The sequence below is a fragment of the Garra rufa genome, chromosome 23 (genome assembly GCF_049309525.1).
Source record: "Garra rufa chromosome 23, GarRuf1.0, whole genome shotgun sequence".
NCBI classification, from domain to species: domain Eukaryota; kingdom Metazoa; phylum Chordata; class Actinopteri; order Cypriniformes; family Cyprinidae; genus Garra; species Garra rufa.
Genome location: NC_133383.1, coordinates 30,761,279 through 30,781,115, shown reverse-complemented (window position 1 = coordinate 30,781,115; position 19,837 = coordinate 30,761,279). Strand labels below are relative to the sequence as shown.

The 19,837-nt window shown below is 38.2% G+C and overlaps 1 protein-coding gene across 7 annotated transcripts in view; it reads left to right on the top strand.

The window, feature by feature from the left end:
- Nucleotides 1-19,837, top strand: part of sec31a (SEC31 homolog A, COPII coat complex component) — a 44,712-nt gene that overhangs the window by 5,047 nt on the left and 19,828 nt on the right. For 6 of the 7 annotated variants that reach the window (XM_073830281.1, XM_073830279.1, XM_073830280.1 and 3 more), the window contains exons 4-13: nucleotides 4,296-4,494; nucleotides 4,615-4,710; nucleotides 9,122-9,262; nucleotides 10,625-10,767; nucleotides 12,004-12,103; nucleotides 12,184-12,345; nucleotides 13,664-13,819; nucleotides 13,898-14,128; nucleotides 14,220-14,294; nucleotides 15,383-15,430. In XM_073830281.1, coding sequence (XP_073686382.1) covers nucleotides 4,296-4,494; nucleotides 4,615-4,710; nucleotides 9,122-9,262; nucleotides 10,625-10,767; nucleotides 12,004-12,103; nucleotides 12,184-12,345; nucleotides 13,664-13,819; nucleotides 13,898-14,128; nucleotides 14,220-14,294; nucleotides 15,383-15,430 — 1,351 coding nt within the window. Of the gene's footprint in view, nucleotides 1-4,295; nucleotides 4,495-4,614; nucleotides 4,711-9,121; nucleotides 9,263-10,624; nucleotides 10,768-12,003; nucleotides 12,104-12,183; nucleotides 12,346-13,663; nucleotides 13,820-13,897; nucleotides 14,129-14,219; nucleotides 14,295-15,382; nucleotides 15,431-16,366; nucleotides 17,279-19,837 lie in introns of all 7 variants that reach the window. The other variant, XM_073830282.1, reaches the window with a different exon arrangement.

The window sequence follows — 19,837 nt, the reverse complement described above, 5'->3', positions numbered from 1 at the left end:
ATTTTAATCAAAATATTGTCTTGTTTTCAGAAAAAAACAAGTCAAAATTAAGTGAGTTTTTGCTTGGAACAAGGAAAATAATCTGCCAATGAGTTACGCAAACTAATCTCGTTTTCTGTTTGGAATATGATTTTTTTTTCTTACCCCAATGGCAGATTATTTAGCTTGTTCTAAGCAAAAACTCACTTCATTTTGACTTGTATTTTCTGAAAACAAAAAAATCCTTCTTGATTTAAAATTTTTTAGATATTTTGGCTGGAAACGGCAGAAAATCTAAGTAAGAAAAGCATTTTTTGCAGTGTATAAACCATTTAATGTTGCAGTTTCTGTTAAAGTTATGGGATTTCGTTTTATTTATTGACAAAAGTCAACTTTGCTCTCATCTGGTAATTGTTAAAGGAGCACTCCACTTTTTTGGAAATAGGCTCATTCTCCAACTCCCCCCGAGTTAATAAGTTGAGTTTTACCGTTTTGACTTTTAGCATAGCTTAGCATAGATCATTGAATCCTATGAGACCAATAGCATCACGTTCAAAAATGACTGAGTTTCCATATTTGTCCTATTTAAAACTTGACTCTTCTGCAGTTATGTCGTGTACTAAGCTGTGATTTTCTAGGCTGATAAGATTAGGAACTACACTCCCATTCTGGCGTAATAGTCAAGGAAGTTTGCTTCCGTAATATGGACGCAGCCGGCGCAATAATATCATGCAGCGCCTGAAATTAGTTCCCGGCTAGGTAACTTCAAATGAGGAACGATCCCTGTTAGGGATGCACCGAATATTCGGCCACCGAAAATTTTCGGCCGAAAATGGCCCCCAAAGTGCATTTTCGGTTTTCGGTTTTCGAAAGATTTTTATCACCGAAACAACACGGCCGAAACAATGACTACGTTTACATGCGCACGAATAATGTGACTATTTCCATAATCAGAGTAAGGACTTAATCGCATTATGATGTTTACATGTCAAGAGCAAAGCTCTTCACTCCGGTGTACATGGAATTTCCATTATTCCTATTATTCTTTGCATTATGTTCATGACGCGCAATGTCCACAACATAAACTCAGTGTGTCGCCTTCTTCACCACCATCGTTACTAATCTGCAGGCAGGCGCGACACCAAAATATTTTCGCTAACGGGGGCTAGACCAATATGTGGGGGTGCTAAGAAAATATTCGATATTCATGACGTCAAAGTTACTTAATGAAGAAATTTTAGAAAAGCAGCTGTGGTACACTCCACGTTTAACAGAAGTATTAATACAAGTGACCAGAGCTCTGCATTCCAGCCTGAGCCCGGCGGCCAGCAGCGAGCATTTTCAAGAGTTCCGCAAATCCGCGAACAAGCGCACATAAAAGGCTAAAGATTCCTGTTCCTGACCAAGAGAGCCCATCCTCTTTGTTTTCTTTATAGTAAAAGTAGATATTGTTTGTGAGTGTAATACACAAATAAACGTAGACACTTTACGGTTACGAATAATGTATTACTCTTACCTTTACGAGCAAAAAAGTTGGCGTTTTTTAAGATGTTTGCAATGCAAGTGATCGCGCTGGCACCTCCATGTCCTGTAAAGCTCGCGTTAGCCTCTCCGCACAAACGATAGGATATGAGTCTTACAGCGCATATATAGGTTAAACGTTTAAACTAACATTTTGATAAGCTTGAAATGTTTAATATCTATAGATTTTATTTTTGGCAAGTCATGATGATTTTAAAAAGGCTAAATTGATCAAGCATATCAACTCACGGTCTGCCACTGGATGCTTGGTTGTTAAAAAAAACAAAAAAAAACGTATATTTAACAGAAGAAAAAATGCTTCAACTTAATAAAAAACTTAATAAAAAACTGAAACGAAATATAATTACATTGCCAGTTGGCCTATAACTGAACTATTTTAATAGCTGAAAAAAGAAGTAAAATAAGCTGTTTTGGGAGAAGTGGCCAAAAACGATCTCGGGTCGAAGTCTGGCCAGTCTCTTACCAAGAATTCTGTTAAGCTGTTCGACAAGAGCTGGGCTAGGTCCTATATTTTAGGCCTATTCAGGGCTCTACACAAGATGACGAAAAAACCTTTTTACATGCAAAGGAAAGACTTCAAAACTGGACAGCATCATGCGCTCCGTGAGACTGTATTTTGCGCTCAGCATTAACAATTCATATGTATGTGCAATCAGAACTGTGCATACTTTACACTTAAATTAAACATTAAACGAACACCACATCTCAATCTTAGTGATGATGTAATGGATTAAATGTAGCCGAATGCAGGAAACTGCGCTCACATGACGCGTGTGGCAGATTACTGTGACAGATATATGTGCTAACAGCACGGGACAGCACTCTTCTATCTCAGCTACTTGGGGGGCTGTACCGGGGCTATTCAAAATTCTGACGGGGCTATAGTCCCCCAAAGCCCCTGTGTAGCACCGTCCCTGTCTGCAGGTGCGTGGCACGACATTCGTGGCAGTCACGAGCACATGCCCATTCTGGTCAAAGTGGCAATACTGCGATTAAGGTGTTTACATGCCTGTATATTTCGATTAAAATCGGCGTGCGCCACCTATGTTAATACGATTATGTTTGCTGCGATTATGAGCTTAATCGCATTATTATAATCGAAGTATTGCGTTTACATGAGGTAAAGTTTAATCGCAATATTGCCAAAATCTCATTATAATCGCATTAAGAGGGTCCATGTAAACGCACTCACTATGTTGACGCAAACAGAAACCGCAGCCTGCACGCGCTTGTCTGAAGCAACACGTCTGCGGTGTGGACGTATTTCAGTATATCCGAGAAAGACCCACGGATAGCGATTTGCAAAACTTGTAATGCCGAAAGTTCAAGAGGGGGTGTGTCTGCAGTGATGAGAGCAGAGATCGGCGCATTGCGCTGACAGATGTAGCTTTCAGTGAGTGAAAAACAATGGCTTTACGTTGGTGTTACGTCGCAATATTTTAGAGATATGTCTTTTCTATACATTGTATTTTTATAAATATTTATGTTTTAAACCGTGGAGGTGAGCCAATGGATATCACACAAGCAACGTGAAAACTGTGCAATATGTTAAAGTGAAAGTAAAAACTGACAGTGCTTTCAGCATCTGGCATGCATTCTCTCAGAGACAATTATACTTCATATGCTGATATTAGTCCTCTAATATTTTTCTTGTGCCCCGAACATGGTGGGAAAAAAATAAAAAGAAACGTATTTTGTGTAAGGTTTGTTTTTGAAAGTCGGTTATTGAAATAAAGCTCTTAATTTTCATTGATGACTGCAGTGTTATTAGGGGTTGAGAAAGTCTTAATTATGATTTCAGGTGGTCTTAAATTTGGGGAATGAAAGACAAGAATTGCGATGAAACTTCAAAAGGCTATCCGTTGAATAAATATGAGCGCTGCACGTTTCAAAGTCATTTGCTGCGCTGCTTTGTGTAATATTATTCTGACAGCACCTCCTGCTGGAAGAGAAACACGTAGACTTGTAAATGTGAACTGATGGATCCACAAGATAATGTGGTTATAAAAATTTAAACAAAATCAACAATTTAAACAAAGGCAGTAAAATGTATGTATATATGTTTAAGTAATATAATACTTGATTGATAATAATTGTTTAAATTTATATAATTGATTTATTCTTTGAAACTTTAATATTAATTTATGCAATTGCAATGCCTTGATTTTAGTCAAATTAGTACACAGTCATAGCCATAAATGCAATGGTACTAATAATTGGCATAATTCTTTCGGTGTTTCGGTTTTCGGTTTTCGGCCTTGGTTTCCTCTTTTTCAGTTTTCAGTTTCAGCCAAGAATTTTCATTTCGGTGCATCCCTACTCCCTGTGCATGCAGTTGGTCACGTTGTGCTGCGATGTGTTGCGTGATATTACTGCATCTGCTTCGTCCATATTACGGCAGCAAACTTCTTTGATTATTACGCCAGAATGGGAGTGTAGTTCCTAATCTTATCGGCCTAGAAAATCACAACTACATTTTCCGCCGGTCTTAGTACACGATATAACTACAGAAGAGTCAAGTTTTATATCGACAAATATCGAAACTCATTGATCATTTTTGAATGCAATGCTATTGGTCTCATAGGATTTAATTATCTATGCTAAGCTATGCTAAAAGTGATATCGCCAGAACAGGAGAACGGCTGAATGGATTTCAAAACAGTAAAACTCAACTTATTAACTCGGGGGGAGTTGAAGAATGAGCCTATTTCCAAAAAAATTCCTTTAAGTGTTAATTTTGAACCCCAGTGGTAACCTTTCTGTTGTGTCTCTAGATACCACAAACTAGTCTGGGGTCCACAAGGCACTGAAGACCAGAGTTTGCCATCGGGTATCCTCATCGCTGGAGGAGAGAATGGCAACATCATCCTCTATGACGCCTCCAAAATCATTGCTGGAGACAGTGAAGTGATTATTTCCCAGAGCGAGAAACATACGGGGCCAGTTAGAGCTCTCGATGTCAACTCGTTTCAGGTAATTACCCAAACCAAGTTCTTATGTTTCGGTCAGTTTGTATAAGAATTACAATTTTCAGTGACAGTAAGTGAAGTTATGTTTGGTTTACATTACTCTCTCTCTCTTTTTTCTTTTAAGGCAAACCTCGTGGCCTCTGGGGGAAATGAGTCAGAAATCTACATTTGGGATTTAAACAACTTGAGCTCCCCAATGACGCCAGGACCCAAAACACAGGTACAGATCTTATGTGCACTTATGTGAGATCTAGTTTTGTTATTCCTTTCTGATAAACAGTGAGCAAATTCATTTTCCTTGCATCACTATCACTATTGCTTGTAGTTAGAGCAGCACCTCTTCCAGGTTAAAGGAGTACAGATAATGTACAGATAATGTACTCACCCCCTTGTCATCCAAGATGTTCATGTCTTTCTTTCTTCAGTCGTAAAGAAATTATGATTTTTGAGGAAAACATTTTAGATTTTTCTCCATATAATGGACTTCTAGCCATTTGAAGCTGCATTTTGGAAGTTCAAACTCGGGGGCACCATAAAAATCCATTATATGGAGAGAAATACTGAAATGTTTTCCTCAAAAAACATGAAAGAAAGACATGAACATCTTGGATGACAAGGAGGTGAGTACATTATCTGTACATTTTTTTTTTTACTCCTTTAAAACCCTCTAGGGTTCTTCGGTCATTTCTGACCGGAATTTGTTGAATACATTTTCTTTTTAAAAATCGTAGCTTCATCGGAATGGTGCGACACTTAGTGACTTTTATGGTACTTGGTATACGAACACACAAAAAAATTGGGGACAGGATTTGAAAAGTCTAAGTGGTCGTAAAAAAAATCCTCACATTTAGGGCCTTCGAGTCAAAATGACCGGCCATAGGAAATGAATGGGAAATTGGCAAAAATATGAAAATACAGAGTTTTTTGTGCATACAATCTACAAATCAGCCACAATGCAGAAAAAAAGCACACAACAGTGAAGGGGTGACTCTCTAAAACATCAAGAGTGCAAAACACTACAATACACTCACACACACACTTACACACACAAAAACATGCACACACAAATGAACGTGTGTCATTTCAAAAGCTAATTTTGGGAAATGTGTGAAATAGAAGCAATCGGTGTAAGAAATAAAGTGCACAGCAATGAAAGCATGAGACTGTAATCCATCAAGGTTGCAAAATAGACACACACACACACACACACACACACACACACACACACACACAGGGTTCTCTTTCTAATGCAATTTTCAGGTTTGACTGTATTATAAAGTAAAACTGGCGCTTCAGATTACCAGTTAAACCAATCAAACAAACAAAAAAACTTGGCAAATAATAAAAAAAATAGTCTTTGATAATCTCATATTATGTATTAAAATCCACAACTGAGTGTGACTGGAAAAACGAAGAACCCCAGAGTTAAGCGGTGACTTAAAATAATTTAAAATAGGATAAAACATGCAATAAAATAAGCTAAAACGTAAACTAGAAGAACCAGGGAACCACGTCTTGGAAAACCAAGATTTAAGCATAATTTTAAAAGTGATTTTTAGGTCTGAAAAAGTAAATTAATAAAAGTTTAAAATGTCATGTGCATTTTTATAGCGAATACAATTTTTTTCCTACTTACCTGTTGATAAAGAATTGTCTTAAACCTACACTAAAATGTTTTTTAGTAACTTTCAGAAGGGTGTACTCATTTTTGCAACACAACATTTTATCAACATTTAGTTTTGCTTTTCCAAGCAGATTTTTGCCTGGTGGATGGAAAACCTGCCCAAAAAAATCCAAAAGATTTGAAAAAGGAGCCCATATATATGTGACCCTGGACCACAAAACCAATCTATCACAGGCATATTTGTAGCAAAAGCCAACAAGACATTGCACGGGTCAAAATTATCGATTTTATGCCAAAAATCATTAGGATAATGTTCCATGAAGATATTTCGTAAATTTCCTACTGTAAATATATCAAAACAGGGCTCCCACGGGTCCTTGAAAGTTTGTGAATCTGACTTTTTTTGTTGTTGTTTTTTTTCAAGGAAAGATTTTAAAAAATAAACATACATAGATACAGATCCTTAAAAGCCCTTGAATTTTTTTTGTGCAAGAAGTTTTTTGGAAAAAAAATCCATTGTTCTCCGCTAGGCATGGGCCGGTATAAGATTCTGAAGGTATGATAACCTTGGATAAAAATATCACGGTTTCACGGTATCACGGTATTGTAATTACTGCTCTACAAAGTTATATTTAAATTTCTGGTTAAAGTTTTTTTTTTTTTTTTTTTTTCTGAACACAGTATATTTTATTTTAAGAAAACATTTAGAACATTTTGTAACATGGAACATCAGGCAAAATAATTAAAATAAATAGTTATATCTTCTTAATTAAATTAAATTTCAGTCACTTGTGTGAGCCTAAGCCTGCAGCTTAACAATAATCAACAAAATAAAATGTTCAAAAACAAATCCTTCTAAATGGAAAAAAATGCAATCACTAATCAAAGCAAAAATATGACCATTAGTGACAGTTCCAAAAATAAACAAATACTCAAAGGCACGTGAGAGCCAGCAAGGGTTTTTTTTTTTTTAATGCCGTGATTTTGAAAAGATGTTAAAGGTGCACTGTGTAATATTTAAGATGATCTCTAGACAGAGGTGCAATAACTATGTTTTCAGGGGTAAAGACCTTAATGAACCATTATGTCTTTATTAACTTAGAATTATCAGCTTGGGAAAAAAAAAACACTGACACAATGATGAACAAGTAACAGTAATATTCACAATAACATAGTTTTGTTGAATGATTAGTAAATATAATTCCTTAAATTACATTTTACAAGAAATCTCACTATTCGTAGCTGTCAAAAAAGGTGAGATCTTAATCCTGTATCGGCTTCCGTAGTTCTGTACAGGGAGGGGTGAGCGGTGGACTGTTTCAATTCACAACTTCGCCACTAGATGCCGCAAAACCTACACACTACACCTTTAACGTGACTGAAGGCTTAAAAGCAAAGACGTGATTTCACTTTAACTTAATTGTTGTACTAATGTTCAATCTCAGAAACGTAACGTTAGTACATATAGTCTGCTATTCCCCACTCTGTGTTGTGGGGGTTCACCTCCGAGTTCTTTAGCCATCCTGAACTTATATTACCGCTGAGTCTCACCAAAGACTATGGGCAAATTCCAAATGGAAGTGCGCATCCCTACGCCCTACTCCCTCCGAAGGGCAGATCCCTTTGAAGTGAGTTCTTTTAAGGGAGTAGGGCATTTCTGTCTCTTTTAACCGTTTGGAACTCCCTTGGCGAAGGGAATGACTGACGAAATGTTACCTTGACAACGCTGCGCAAACGTGATCACTAACGGAAATCACTTCCGTGAAGTGACCATGGAATGTTCCCTTCGCTAACGGCCTTCTGGAAGGGCCCTTCGTAAAGGGATTAAGTTGCTCACTTTCGTTTGGAACGTCCCTACAAATGGCGTCCCCTTCTAGAAGTGCCCTTGAAGGGCGCAAAATAGCCGTTTGGAATTCGCCCTGTAGAATACCAAAGACATGTCACTCGTGTAGTTTTGAATGGGGAACAATGAAACGGTCATCATGGCCGCGAAGCTCCGCCTTCTTAGTGAAAGAGCCAATCGTTGATTAGTAAAGTCAGCGCGTCACTGCATCTGCCGTTAGAAGTCCCGGTTGCTATAGAAACAGCCGGCGCTCTAAGACGTGCGTTCAGTACTGCGCATGCGCACTGGCTCATCTAGCCGGAAAAATAAGCGTTTTTTTAATGCTATTCAAGCACAAGGAACTATATTTATGAGGCAGTTCTTGTTGGATTTCTTTGGAGATTTCAAATATGAAATTTAATCGTAAGTTTGGCGAACAGTTTTGGAGAATTTGATGTTTCCCCATTCAAAGAGATAGGAGCTGCACTTTGATGCCCGAGAGGCGTTTCAAAGATGGCCGCCGAGTGACATGACTTGTCTTAAAAGGACTTTGGTCTCACTGACTGCGGATCACGTGCACAATCACAGACACGCGCCTGTCAGCACTCACCGCTGGGGGAGGGGCTGCATTGTTTTCTCTGCAGGGACGCACACACACAACCTAGTAGAGAGTCCTGCGCTCCACTTTGACGACACAGAAAATACACATATCGTAGGAACGGTATAACTTTTTTTGTTTGCGGTTTTGAAACCGTGACTTTTTCAAACCGCGGTAAACCTTGAAACCGGTTATCATCCCATGCCTATTCTCCGCTAATGTGTTATTTTTCCAACACTTCCTGGCCTATGCATACTAGCTTGCTTGATTTACATTAGTTGTGCGCATTTACGCGTTACATACTTTGTGTGAATTTCAGATCTTTGTCATATGGCCAAAAATAAACTTTAATACAACTTTTTAAAGGCGATGTTCACAATATTTCGATTTTGTACACCCTCAGATCCCAGATTCTCGGCCGAATATTGTCCTAACAAACCATACATCAATGAAAATGTTATTTATTCAGCTTTTTCAAAGAATTTACCCTTACGGCTGGTTTTGTAATCCTGGGTCACATATAGGGATCGACTTGGGGCTGGACTCCCATTACCTTTGTCTAGTTTTGACTTTGCTGTTATTTTTAGCCCCTAGAGGACATCAGCTGTGTTGCGTGGAACAAACAGGTGCAACACATCCTGGCCTCGGCCAGTCCCAGCGGAAAAGCATCAGTCTGGGATCTGAGAAAGAACGACCTGATCATCAAAGTCAGCGATCACAGCAACAGGGTTTGTGCAGTTATTCCTAATTGCCTTGATTTTACTAAACATTTCTTTAAAGTAATGGGGAACTTATATTAATAATACATAACTTGGTATACTTTCATAATGACAAGTGTCATGTTATTTAGGGCTGTCGCGATTCCTTGATTCTAATTGAGTATTAGATTTTTAAAAATACTCGATTTCATTTTGCCCGCGTCGAATAACCGGCAAAATACCGGAAGTGGCACACTTCACGGACGAGAATCCACGAAACGCATTATTAGACTGTTTTCCAAGGCTGCATTATATATTAAACACACTTAAGATCATAATTAAGCGTAATTGTGAGTTCACAAACGCTACTATTCAGTTAAGTAAATATATGCAATGCAGGTTTAATATGTGTGCGTCAATTATATACATATTTGTACGTTACGTACGTGCGTCTCACAGCAGCTCCGTTCACAGGAAGTGTTATCATTTACATGCGTCTCAAACTTCATCTCTGCATGTTGTTGTGAGTTTTGGTTTATTATAACATTCATCTAGGAATGCATTGTGCGCCATTTCATCAGATTTGTAAGGTAAATCATTTATAAACCTATGCAAACAAAAAAAGTGTTAATCGCGATTTCAAAATAAAAGTTTAAACCCTCACTCTGAGTTTACACGCTTTGATGTCCACATTTTCATTAAATGACTGTGGCTGTAGCATTTCTGTGGTAAAGATATGAGCAAATATTAAAGATATGAGTCAATATTAAACAAGGATTAGATCGCCAGTAATGTGTAAAAACATTCTGCAGGCCTTTGTTTTAAAGCATAAATGTACATAGCTCTATTGTTTATAATACCTTATGTATTTCAGCAGTTTTGTGCATAAAACTTTGTTTGTGCATATTATTGCAGTGCTATTATATATGTATTTTAAGTCATTTTAAAGGCATTTGTTCTCTTACATCCACGTTTTTATTACCACAAAAAAGCCTGATCATTTTAGGGCCCTATGAAATCTATTTAAATTTTTTCTATACTCTGTTTTAATGGTTAAATTATCATTAATTTTAAATCAAAAAGTCTGTCTAATTGATAGAGTTCTACAGTTTTGTTTTTACCAAATTCTCTTCCATTATATTTCTGGATTCCATTTTAATGGTTCCAAAATGTAATAATCAAAAACATCTGCAGTTCGTTGATTTTATTAAAATAAAATGTTCTTAAGTAAAATTGTTGATTTTGTTTGTTTGTGGGAAATTAGTCGTTTAGATTAATCGATTCATCGATAAATTAGTCGATAGAGTTAGAGTAAGCTTGGGTATTGAAGCACCTTGCATGTTAGTGTTCATTGGTGCATGTGATTTCAATTGTGTTTGTGTTGTGGTTTAGATGCATTGCTCTGGTCTGGCCTGGAACCCGGAGGTGGCCACTCAGTTGGTTCTGGCGTCTGAAGACGACCGAATGCCTGTCATCCAAATGTGGGACCTGCGCTTTGCCACCTCCCCTCTCAAAGTGCTGGAGAGCCACACAAGGTAGACATGTACATTTCATCAGTTAATCAGTAGATACTATTACCAGGGTGGCCGCGGATCCTTAAAAAGTCTTAAAAAGTCTTAAATTCCGTTGTCCTAAAATAAGGCCTTTAAATGTCTTAATTTGTCTTAAATCTAAATCCAAGGGTCTTAAATTTTTTACACTTTGAAAAGGAAAAGTTTATCGTTTTGAGGAGAATCTTCTGCGCAGGTTCTAAATCTGTTCTGTTGCTAGACACGCGCTTGCTTGACAACGCCTCAGTGTTGCCAGATTTAGCGGGTTTCCGCCCAACTACACGCATTTGAATCGCAGATTAGCTGTTAAGTTTAACCATCATAGAGTAAAAGTTTATAATTAGCACGTTTTTACGTTGCCGCACACAACTGGCGCGAGCACGCGCAGAGAGAGAGAGAGGAGAGAGAGGCGCGCGGCGCGATTCACACAGATTGATTCCTCTTTAACTGCTATTTGAACGGAAACGTACATACAAAGTTATGTTTTAATACCCGTTTTGGTATTCTGTTTAACAGTCGTTTATGTCTTCAGTGAACCGAAAGAGCTGAGAAAGATATGCGTGCCAGTATTCGGTTTGGGCATTTGGCCTTAAAGAGACAGCGTCCTATAAATACCTGCAGTGAGAAACTCTAGTTATTTTACAATTAATTATTAAATTTCCCCTCCTGAATACTAGTGTTATTGATTTTATTACTAACTTTATGTTGTATTCATTTACACTTGTCATTTGTGTAATTGTTCTTGTTTTGTTACTGAACTTTAGTTCAGATAGTAGTTTTTGCTGTGGATGAGAAGTAGCCTATCTAAAGTAAGCATTCAGTAATTAGGAAAAAACAAACTTTTTTTTTTTTTTTTTGCTGATCCGAAAAATGATCCGATCCATGACTCAAAATCCGTGTTTGTTACACTGTTACATTGGCTTCAAAGTGTGTGAGAGCCTTGACTTTGTCATGGAATAGAAAATAATTTCTTCTTCTGGAATAGTGTTTTCTGTTGAATATTCCCAAGAATAATCAGTTAAATAAAATAATAATTTAAAATATCTTCATAGTTTTGTGCTAGACTTTTGCGGGACTTTCAATTTGGTCTTAAATTTTGTTTGAAAATGGTATTAAAAAGTCTTAAAATGTCTTAAATTTAACTTGGTCAAACCTGTAGACACCCTGATTACCCTCCTTGAGTCTTTCTGTATGCTTATCGGTCTTTATACATGCTTTCAGAGGTATCTTGGCCATAGCCTGGAGTGTAGCAGATCCAGAGCTGCTCCTGAGCTGTGGGAAAGATAACCGGATCCTGTGCTGGAACCCCAACACGGCTGAGGTGAGAGTTCAGTCACATGATGAATACAGTGGCTTCACTAAAATTGTTTGGTGTGTAATATGTGATGCCATTTCAATCAGGTCCTGTATGAGCTGCCCACCAGTACTCAGTGGTGTTTTGACATCCAGTGGTGTCCCAGAAACCCTGCTGTGCTGTCTGCTGCTGCCTTTGATGGCCATATCAGCATCTACTCTGTTATGGGAGGAAGCAACGATAACGCCGTCACTTTACAGGCTGAACAGGTACATTTGAACACATTTAGCACAAACGTAACCTTCAAAGACAGAGACATAACTATTGTTCTTAAATGTTTAATAACCTTTGAACCGTTAATCCAATTTGAATTCTTTAAAAAGTTCTGTAGTGAGCATGATTGCGTCAACAAATTTCCTCAGCCACTGATTCGTCAGATGAAACCAATGCATTTCGGTCCTCCGAGCCAAACAGGAACGATTGTTGATGCTTAGTCCCACCCCTGTGCCCAGATTGGTTCAAACTGTCATTTATTCAACCAGTAAACATAGGTATTAGTCTTTTGTACCACTGATTAGCATGTTTCTTTGGAAATCTGATAAATGCAAAGTGCGTGCATTAAAAACAAACGCAAAATAAGACATTTGCATGACAGCATTCTTTGAAAAAGCACAGAAATACTCACAACAGAGCCCTTTGGCATAACACAAACCAAAAACAAGGGTAAAACAGCAGTACATATTGGCTAAAGCGCTGGAATTTAGGTTTTCGTGTCACCTAAAGGCGATGTTCTGGTAAAATAGATTCCGACGCAGACTACAGCCAGCAGATCGATATATTTGGTTGTTGTATTATGTAACTAATTCTCACATAGTTTGTAAAGATTGTTTGCACTATTTTTTCTGTTGCACTCGGTACATTTCTCTCTCATTTTGTGTGTACTTTGTCAATAATTGTGACTGTTTATATTTTTCTTGCACAAGACAATTTGTGCAATTGTTTTCACTACTTCCTACACGGTTGGTGTTTATTGTTCATACTCAGATTACGAATATATTTATCTGAAAAAGTAACTTTTTGACTGTGTTTTGCTATTATATAACACTTTACTCCTGAAACGTTTTTGGACAAGTTTATATTGTCAAATAACTAAATAGGCCTGTTTTTCACTGAAAAGCGGCTATAAGAATATTGTAACATATGGCTATAATTTGCTTGGGGAATGTTATATATACACAAAATTTTATTTGGAAGTGTAAAACACTTAAATACAAATTGTTAAAGAAAAAAAAATCCAAACTTAAGAGTTTTTGTTGAAGTACACAGTAAAAAAACACCCAATTGTTGCTAGCGTTTTTCCTAAAATTCTGGAAATTCACTCATTTTTAGAGAAAATTGTAATTTTAAATTAGCTAGACTTCAAGTTCTTACGTTTATAGTGATGAATGACCATTGATGTTGAATGCTAGAATAGGTCTGGAAAAAAGAGGAATGTACAGGTGTCCCAAAAATGTTTTTGGTCTTTAAGGCTTAAATAGTGAAAATTGATCTTCTAACAGTTGCTTCTGATGTTCTTTGGCTCAACAGTTAAGTAGTTCTTTTGGAAATATGGATCCTTTTGGCACGGGGAAAACACTGCCGCCTTTACAGCTGCCTCAAACCCAAAACACGACCCAAAGCACCATTACACCGCTCAAGAAACCCCCCAAGTGGATCCGTAGACCAGTTGGAGCATCTTTCGCCGTAAGTGGCCACAGATCTACTAGACGCCTTTAAAATACTGTGCATGTTCTTAATCAGCTTTTGTCGTTTTGTGAGCAGTTTGGTGGAAAGCTAGTCACTTTGGACAACGTCAAGCCAGCGGCCCAACAGCCCCAGCAGTCTGCGGCCCATGTCGTTCATATCAGTCAGGTTGTGACAGAAACAGATTTCCTCGATCGATCAAACCAACTTCAGACGACACTCGCTGGGGGAAATTTCCTTGAGTACTGCCAAACCAAGATTGAAGCTGCTCAGAGTGAATTTGAGAAGACTGTTTGGTCTTTTCTGAAGGTGGGACGCTAGAATAGTTTGTAAGCTGTTGTATTTGTATTACTCAGTCAAATCTCAATTGAAGTTGCAACCAGTGGATTTATGTACTTAGGTGAACTTTGAAGAAGATGCACGAGGGAAATATTTGGACCTTTTGGGATACAAGAAGGAAGAGCTCGCCCTAAAGGTATTTTAATGTGTTCACGGTGTTTGTATTGTGTAGGGCTGCCCCCTAATAGTCAGCTAACCGTTACGGTGCATTTACGCTACAACGCCACAACGCCGCTGCTTTGGTGTGACGCAAATTCAGGGCAGAGCACGCCTCTGAAAAACAATGTTTACACCCTGTTTGCATTTCATTGTCTTCTTTTAACTAAACATTAGCATATAATGAAAGCATGCAAAGTGCATTTACTTTTGCAAGACTTTTTAAAAAAATATGTGATTCCAGCTCAGTAATCCACCAGTTCCGCAAACACTTGGAAACATTTGTTATATAATTTTGCCTTTCCTACTTTTCACAGCGATTGGTTTTCGCCCGGCATTTTTCGCTCGACATTTGCATAAAGTTAAAAGGAATGCCCAACCTTTTTGACACTCTCAACGCTTTCTCCATGCCGCTTTCAATCCCATAATGCATAATAACACTTGCTCTTAATATACTAAATTGGTCATACAGATAAAAGTAATAAAGCTTTCGACTCTACTACGTTTAGTTCTGTGCTCTCACAATAACAACGAAACGTTGCGCTTTTGTAAAATAATGAAAGCAAACAGGATGCGCTTTCTGCCGTCTCGCTCTCTGTGAACTTGAGCGAGAAACTTCGAAACTCTGTGAAATGTCTCCTTTTAAATGAACCAATTCAAATAGAAAACAAATATTCTCAGATTGTTTAATCCATATGAAACATGCATACAGGTGCATCCACTACTGCGGAGATGACGAATCAGTGTCGCCGACTTCTAAGCCGAAAAAACTTAAAATAAATTATTAAAACATTAATGCAATCTCCTTGCTATTTTTCCCTGACACATTCATAATTATTATATCTACCAGTGTGCTGTGGCAAGTTTTTTTTTTGCATGCACTTCAGTGCTTATTAGGCTAATTAATAGAATCAGAATTATTATTTATATGGTTTATTAATAAGCATGCAACTAATAGTCAACTAATGCTTAAAATAAACGACTATTAGATGACCAGAAAAATTGTGAATATCTGCTTTTTTGCGTCTTAGTGTATAGGACTTGATTAGTTTTGCTTGTGGTTTTCAGGTTGCATCAGCATTGGAACGGAACTGCAAATCTGATGAGGCCGATGTGGTAAGTGCACCAGTCATTGTGTTTTAGATAAGGGTTAAAACTTTCTATTTTGAACTCGTTCAGGCAACCTCTGCATTCGGTTTGACTTTGTAATGAGTTCTTGAGAACCAAGCAGGCACCTCTTTTTTTGTTGTTGAGGAGATGGTATTTGCACAATAAAAACTTTCATCTGCTTCTTCTAATTAAAAAAGAAAACAAAGATACTCAAAATCAACCCTTGAATTGAAACTGAAATCCTTCAGTGCATGTTTGGCAGATTCCTGGCAATTTGATTCTGAAGCACTCATTGCACAAGCCTTGTGAACAAGATTTTGTGACTCAGCAAACTGATAAAAGCTTGCAAACTGCACCCTGACCCCTAGCAGTTGCTTAGTAGCCAGCCGGTCAGAACCAGTAATGTTTAGCCTACCCTTGCCATTTTGTATTTGCACTAAATTACATAAATTTAATTCAGTCATGACAACTGTCAAGATAGATTGTAAAATCTTTAATAATGTATATAGAATGTGCATAGGTTTGGTCTTCTGCTTGCTTCTGCTAAATGCCGGGACATATGAGAACACATTTGGTGCACAGACATGGCATTCGTTGAAAACATCCTGGTTACAGTGAGGAAGAAAATTATTTGATCCACTGCTGTCTTATGTCGAAGGTTGCTCCTTTTTGAGGTTTCATTTCAGAAAAGCAGTAATTAACAGTCATTTCATCTCAGAAGGAATAAAGCCACAGGTGCACACAACATTTCTGTGAACACTGCAGTGGTCGTAATATGACAGAAACATTCATATAAAGGTCTGTAAACCAGTGGCAGAGGTTCTCAAAAGTCATGGACTTTATTGGATATTTAGGTTAGCGCCACTTCTTCAATTTAATAATTTTGTTTGCTTAATTTTTCACTGCTTGCATTCCATCTCATCCTGACTGTGGTGTGTGAAGCTTTCACTCATACCTGCCTCCATACCTCACCATCGTCCCACTCCTGCTCCTACGTCAAACCTTGTGCCTGACTCTGTTTCTAAGCTTGAATTAGTCCTTGAAGCCCAATCAGAACCTGACACCATTGGTGTGCCTGCTCAGCCTCACCTTGAGCCAAAAGATCCTTCAAACCTTGAGCTAAACCTTCGTTCTGTGAACGAACCTTTGCTTGAGCCCACAACCCAGAAACCTCAGTCACAGCCCTCAGTAGACTTCACCCCACCAGTAGATCTCACCACCTTCTTTGACCCAACACCTCCAGTTGATCTCACCTACTCCTTTGTCCAGACTCCACCAGTGGACATTGCTTCTCCTGCTGGTTTCACATCACAGGTTGATTCTTCTGGTCTTATGATGCTCACACCCCAAGAAAAGTCAGAGTCTGGGCCACTCCTTGCAGCTCCAACTTGTCATCTGGGATCTCCAGATCTACTGTTACCAGCTGAATCTACTGCTGCAGTAGTGCCGCAAGAGTCTCTTCCTCAACCACCAGTTGAGTTTCTGCATTCTGAGCCAGTGCTACCTTTACCAGATGGACCTCTACCTTTACCAGATGGACCTCTTGAGTCCATACAAGAACCTACTGTTGATTTACAACAGCCAGAATCTGTTGTGATGCCACCATATGGCTCTCAGCCACTGGCCGCTCTTTGCCTTTCTGCAGATATCTTAGCTCAAGAAGCCTTGAGCATTCAAGCTCAAGTTGACTCCCAACCACCTGCACCAGAATCTGATTTGACGACACAACATCCTATTTCTGAGACTGATCTTCTGAATAGCAGTGATTGCCGGACTGCGCTACATGTTGAGGGGGTTTCTGGTAGTCGTGACCCAATTATATCCAGGCCTAAAGAGGAAACGACATTGGAGGAGGTACCTTCATCTTGCCCAGCGATGCTCATTCTAGAACCTCCTGTTGCTGCATCCCTGTGTGATTAAATTACCTTGTGTTATTGGAATTGGTTAGTTAACTGGACAAGACAGAGGGAGAAAAATATAGTGGGAGAAATAAAGTACTCTCTGAAATTTCACACAGGAATGCGGGCATGGTAGCCTTTGTAGTAGATTTTTGAGTGTTGCGATTAACCTCAGCTGAGTCTTCAAATGTAGTAGGCTTAGTCTTGTGGTAAAATGCATGCACCTTTTCTAACACCATGGGAAGTCGTGTGTACTCAATGAAGAACTAGCATTATTTTATTAAACTGCCTGGTAGTTGACTAACAAATGTAGTCTTTGGGCATTGTAAGATTGTTCTTGTCGATAAACACTGCTTTTAAAATAGCTTTTTTCATCATTAGCTATCAGTTTTTGCAGTTGATTGTAAGAAAGGAATAGCGTTACCTCAGACTAAATGGTTGTAGAAGTCCTTCATATGGTTTATTTGTTAAATTGACCTTGTAATTCATTCTTAGAATGTCGTAACTCAATTCAAAGCATTTAAGCAATTTGAAAACATGACGAAATGGGGAAAAATACAGTTCTTGACATCTGTTTAGTTTTTGCATATGGTTTTACAAGCTGTGAACATCATGAATTTGATTAATAATGCATAAAATGGCAGAATACAAGCATGTTTAGGCATGTTTTGGAGTAATTATGGATACCCCGGAGAACAGTTTGCAATTTAAACAAGAAAAAATGTGATAAACAGGCCTATTGCCATTGAATATTGCCAACGAACTAAAAGCAAAAACAAAAAAATGTTTTAAACAATACACAAAATGAACGCTAACAAACCATCAATGGAATTGCCTACTTGCAAAACACACCAATAATCAGAGTAAGAATTTACTTGAAATAATATTCAAGTTTTAAATTGTTATTTAAATTAACCAGGAAGATTAAGCAGTAATCATGTTTTTTACTGTCATTCACAACATTCTCATTTTATTAATAATGCATAAAATAGCAGAATAGAGGCATTTTAGGCATGTTTCTGAGAAATTATGGATACCCTGGAGTAGTGCTGGGCGATATGACGATATATATCGTGGGGACGATAGAAAAGTGTCTATCGTCCTATTTCTCTTCTATCGTTTCTATCGTCTCTAACCTAATTTTATCAATTACTAAAGAAAATATTGCATTAAATAGGCTATGACAAATGTATTATAGTGTCTTGTTGCTGTGCAATGCATACTCTACCCTATAAGTGATAATCAAGAATAAAAACGAACTTTTTCACAAAGAAACTCCGTCTTGTGCGACATGCTTTAACTCGTGAGTGACTAAAGATGGAGACGCAAGAGGTTGAAGATGAATGCCCGGATCGAGTCGCAACAAACTGAAACTGCTACGCAGGCAGCAGACAAGAAGTACTTTTACCGACACGTGGGGGTACGTCAGTGATTTTGTTGCATTTTGGCTTCAAGAGCTCCGACACGGAGCAGAAGACAGTCATGTGCAAACTCTGCCAAAAGACTGTTTCCGCGCCCGACGCTGACGCCTGTTTCACGCCTGTCAATTCGTCTGCAGTGCGTATGCGTTGCGTATTTTTTTCCGCACCCATGTTAACGGATCAGATCGTTCACACTGCACGCGGTTGCTGTCCGGTAGTGCGTTCCAGAAGCGGTGCGTTTGCAGCAGTGGAGCGATCCTTTCGGCACAGAGTCTGTTTTTGCTGCGCTGCATGCGCTGAATTAAAGTGACAGCGCATTGTTCGCTGTAAAAATGAACATGGATTGACACGGAAATGTACCATAAATGCATATAAATGCAGTCTACTGTGTTTCACAGTCAACACGTGGCTTTTTGGCTAGGTTTAAAATAGTGCAGTTTTAAATAAACAAGGCAACATAATAGATGCACTTGTCCAGGTAGAAAAGTTCTTTAAAATATGGTTTTTAATAAAGATTTAATACGAAAGAAAGGCACAGAGAGCCGACTGCTTGTCTGTGGTAAGTTTTAATTTAAAATATTTGTGATAGCCCAATTTCAATATGAAAAGGAAGCTATAGCCTACCTATGCTGTGTTTAAATGTGTTGCAACTTGCTTGAGCAACTTAATATACAAATCTAGAAGTCAAGTGCATTGAATAATAGCCTACGTTGTTTATAATACGTTGAGTTTAAACGTGAATATGTCTAGTATTATTGTATTAGTGTACTGTGATAAAAGAGTATCCCAATGCTGAAAAAGCACGTTTGGATTTGAAATTAAAATAACGGATAAATGGTGTGTTTGTGGTAAACACCCGCGGATCAGGAACGGACTGCAAACGCGTTCTGTGTGGAAGCAAAACGAGTCTGTGCTGCCTCTGCACCGCATACGTAACGCACACGGACTGTATACACACTGCAGACGGAGTATGTGTGAAACAGGCGTGATACTTTATTTTGGTTTGCAAACTTTGCACTACAAGGTTGAAAAATGTTTTGTTTATTTTTTATAATTGAGTGCTTTTCTGCTCAGAAACTTGAAATGGCTGTGCA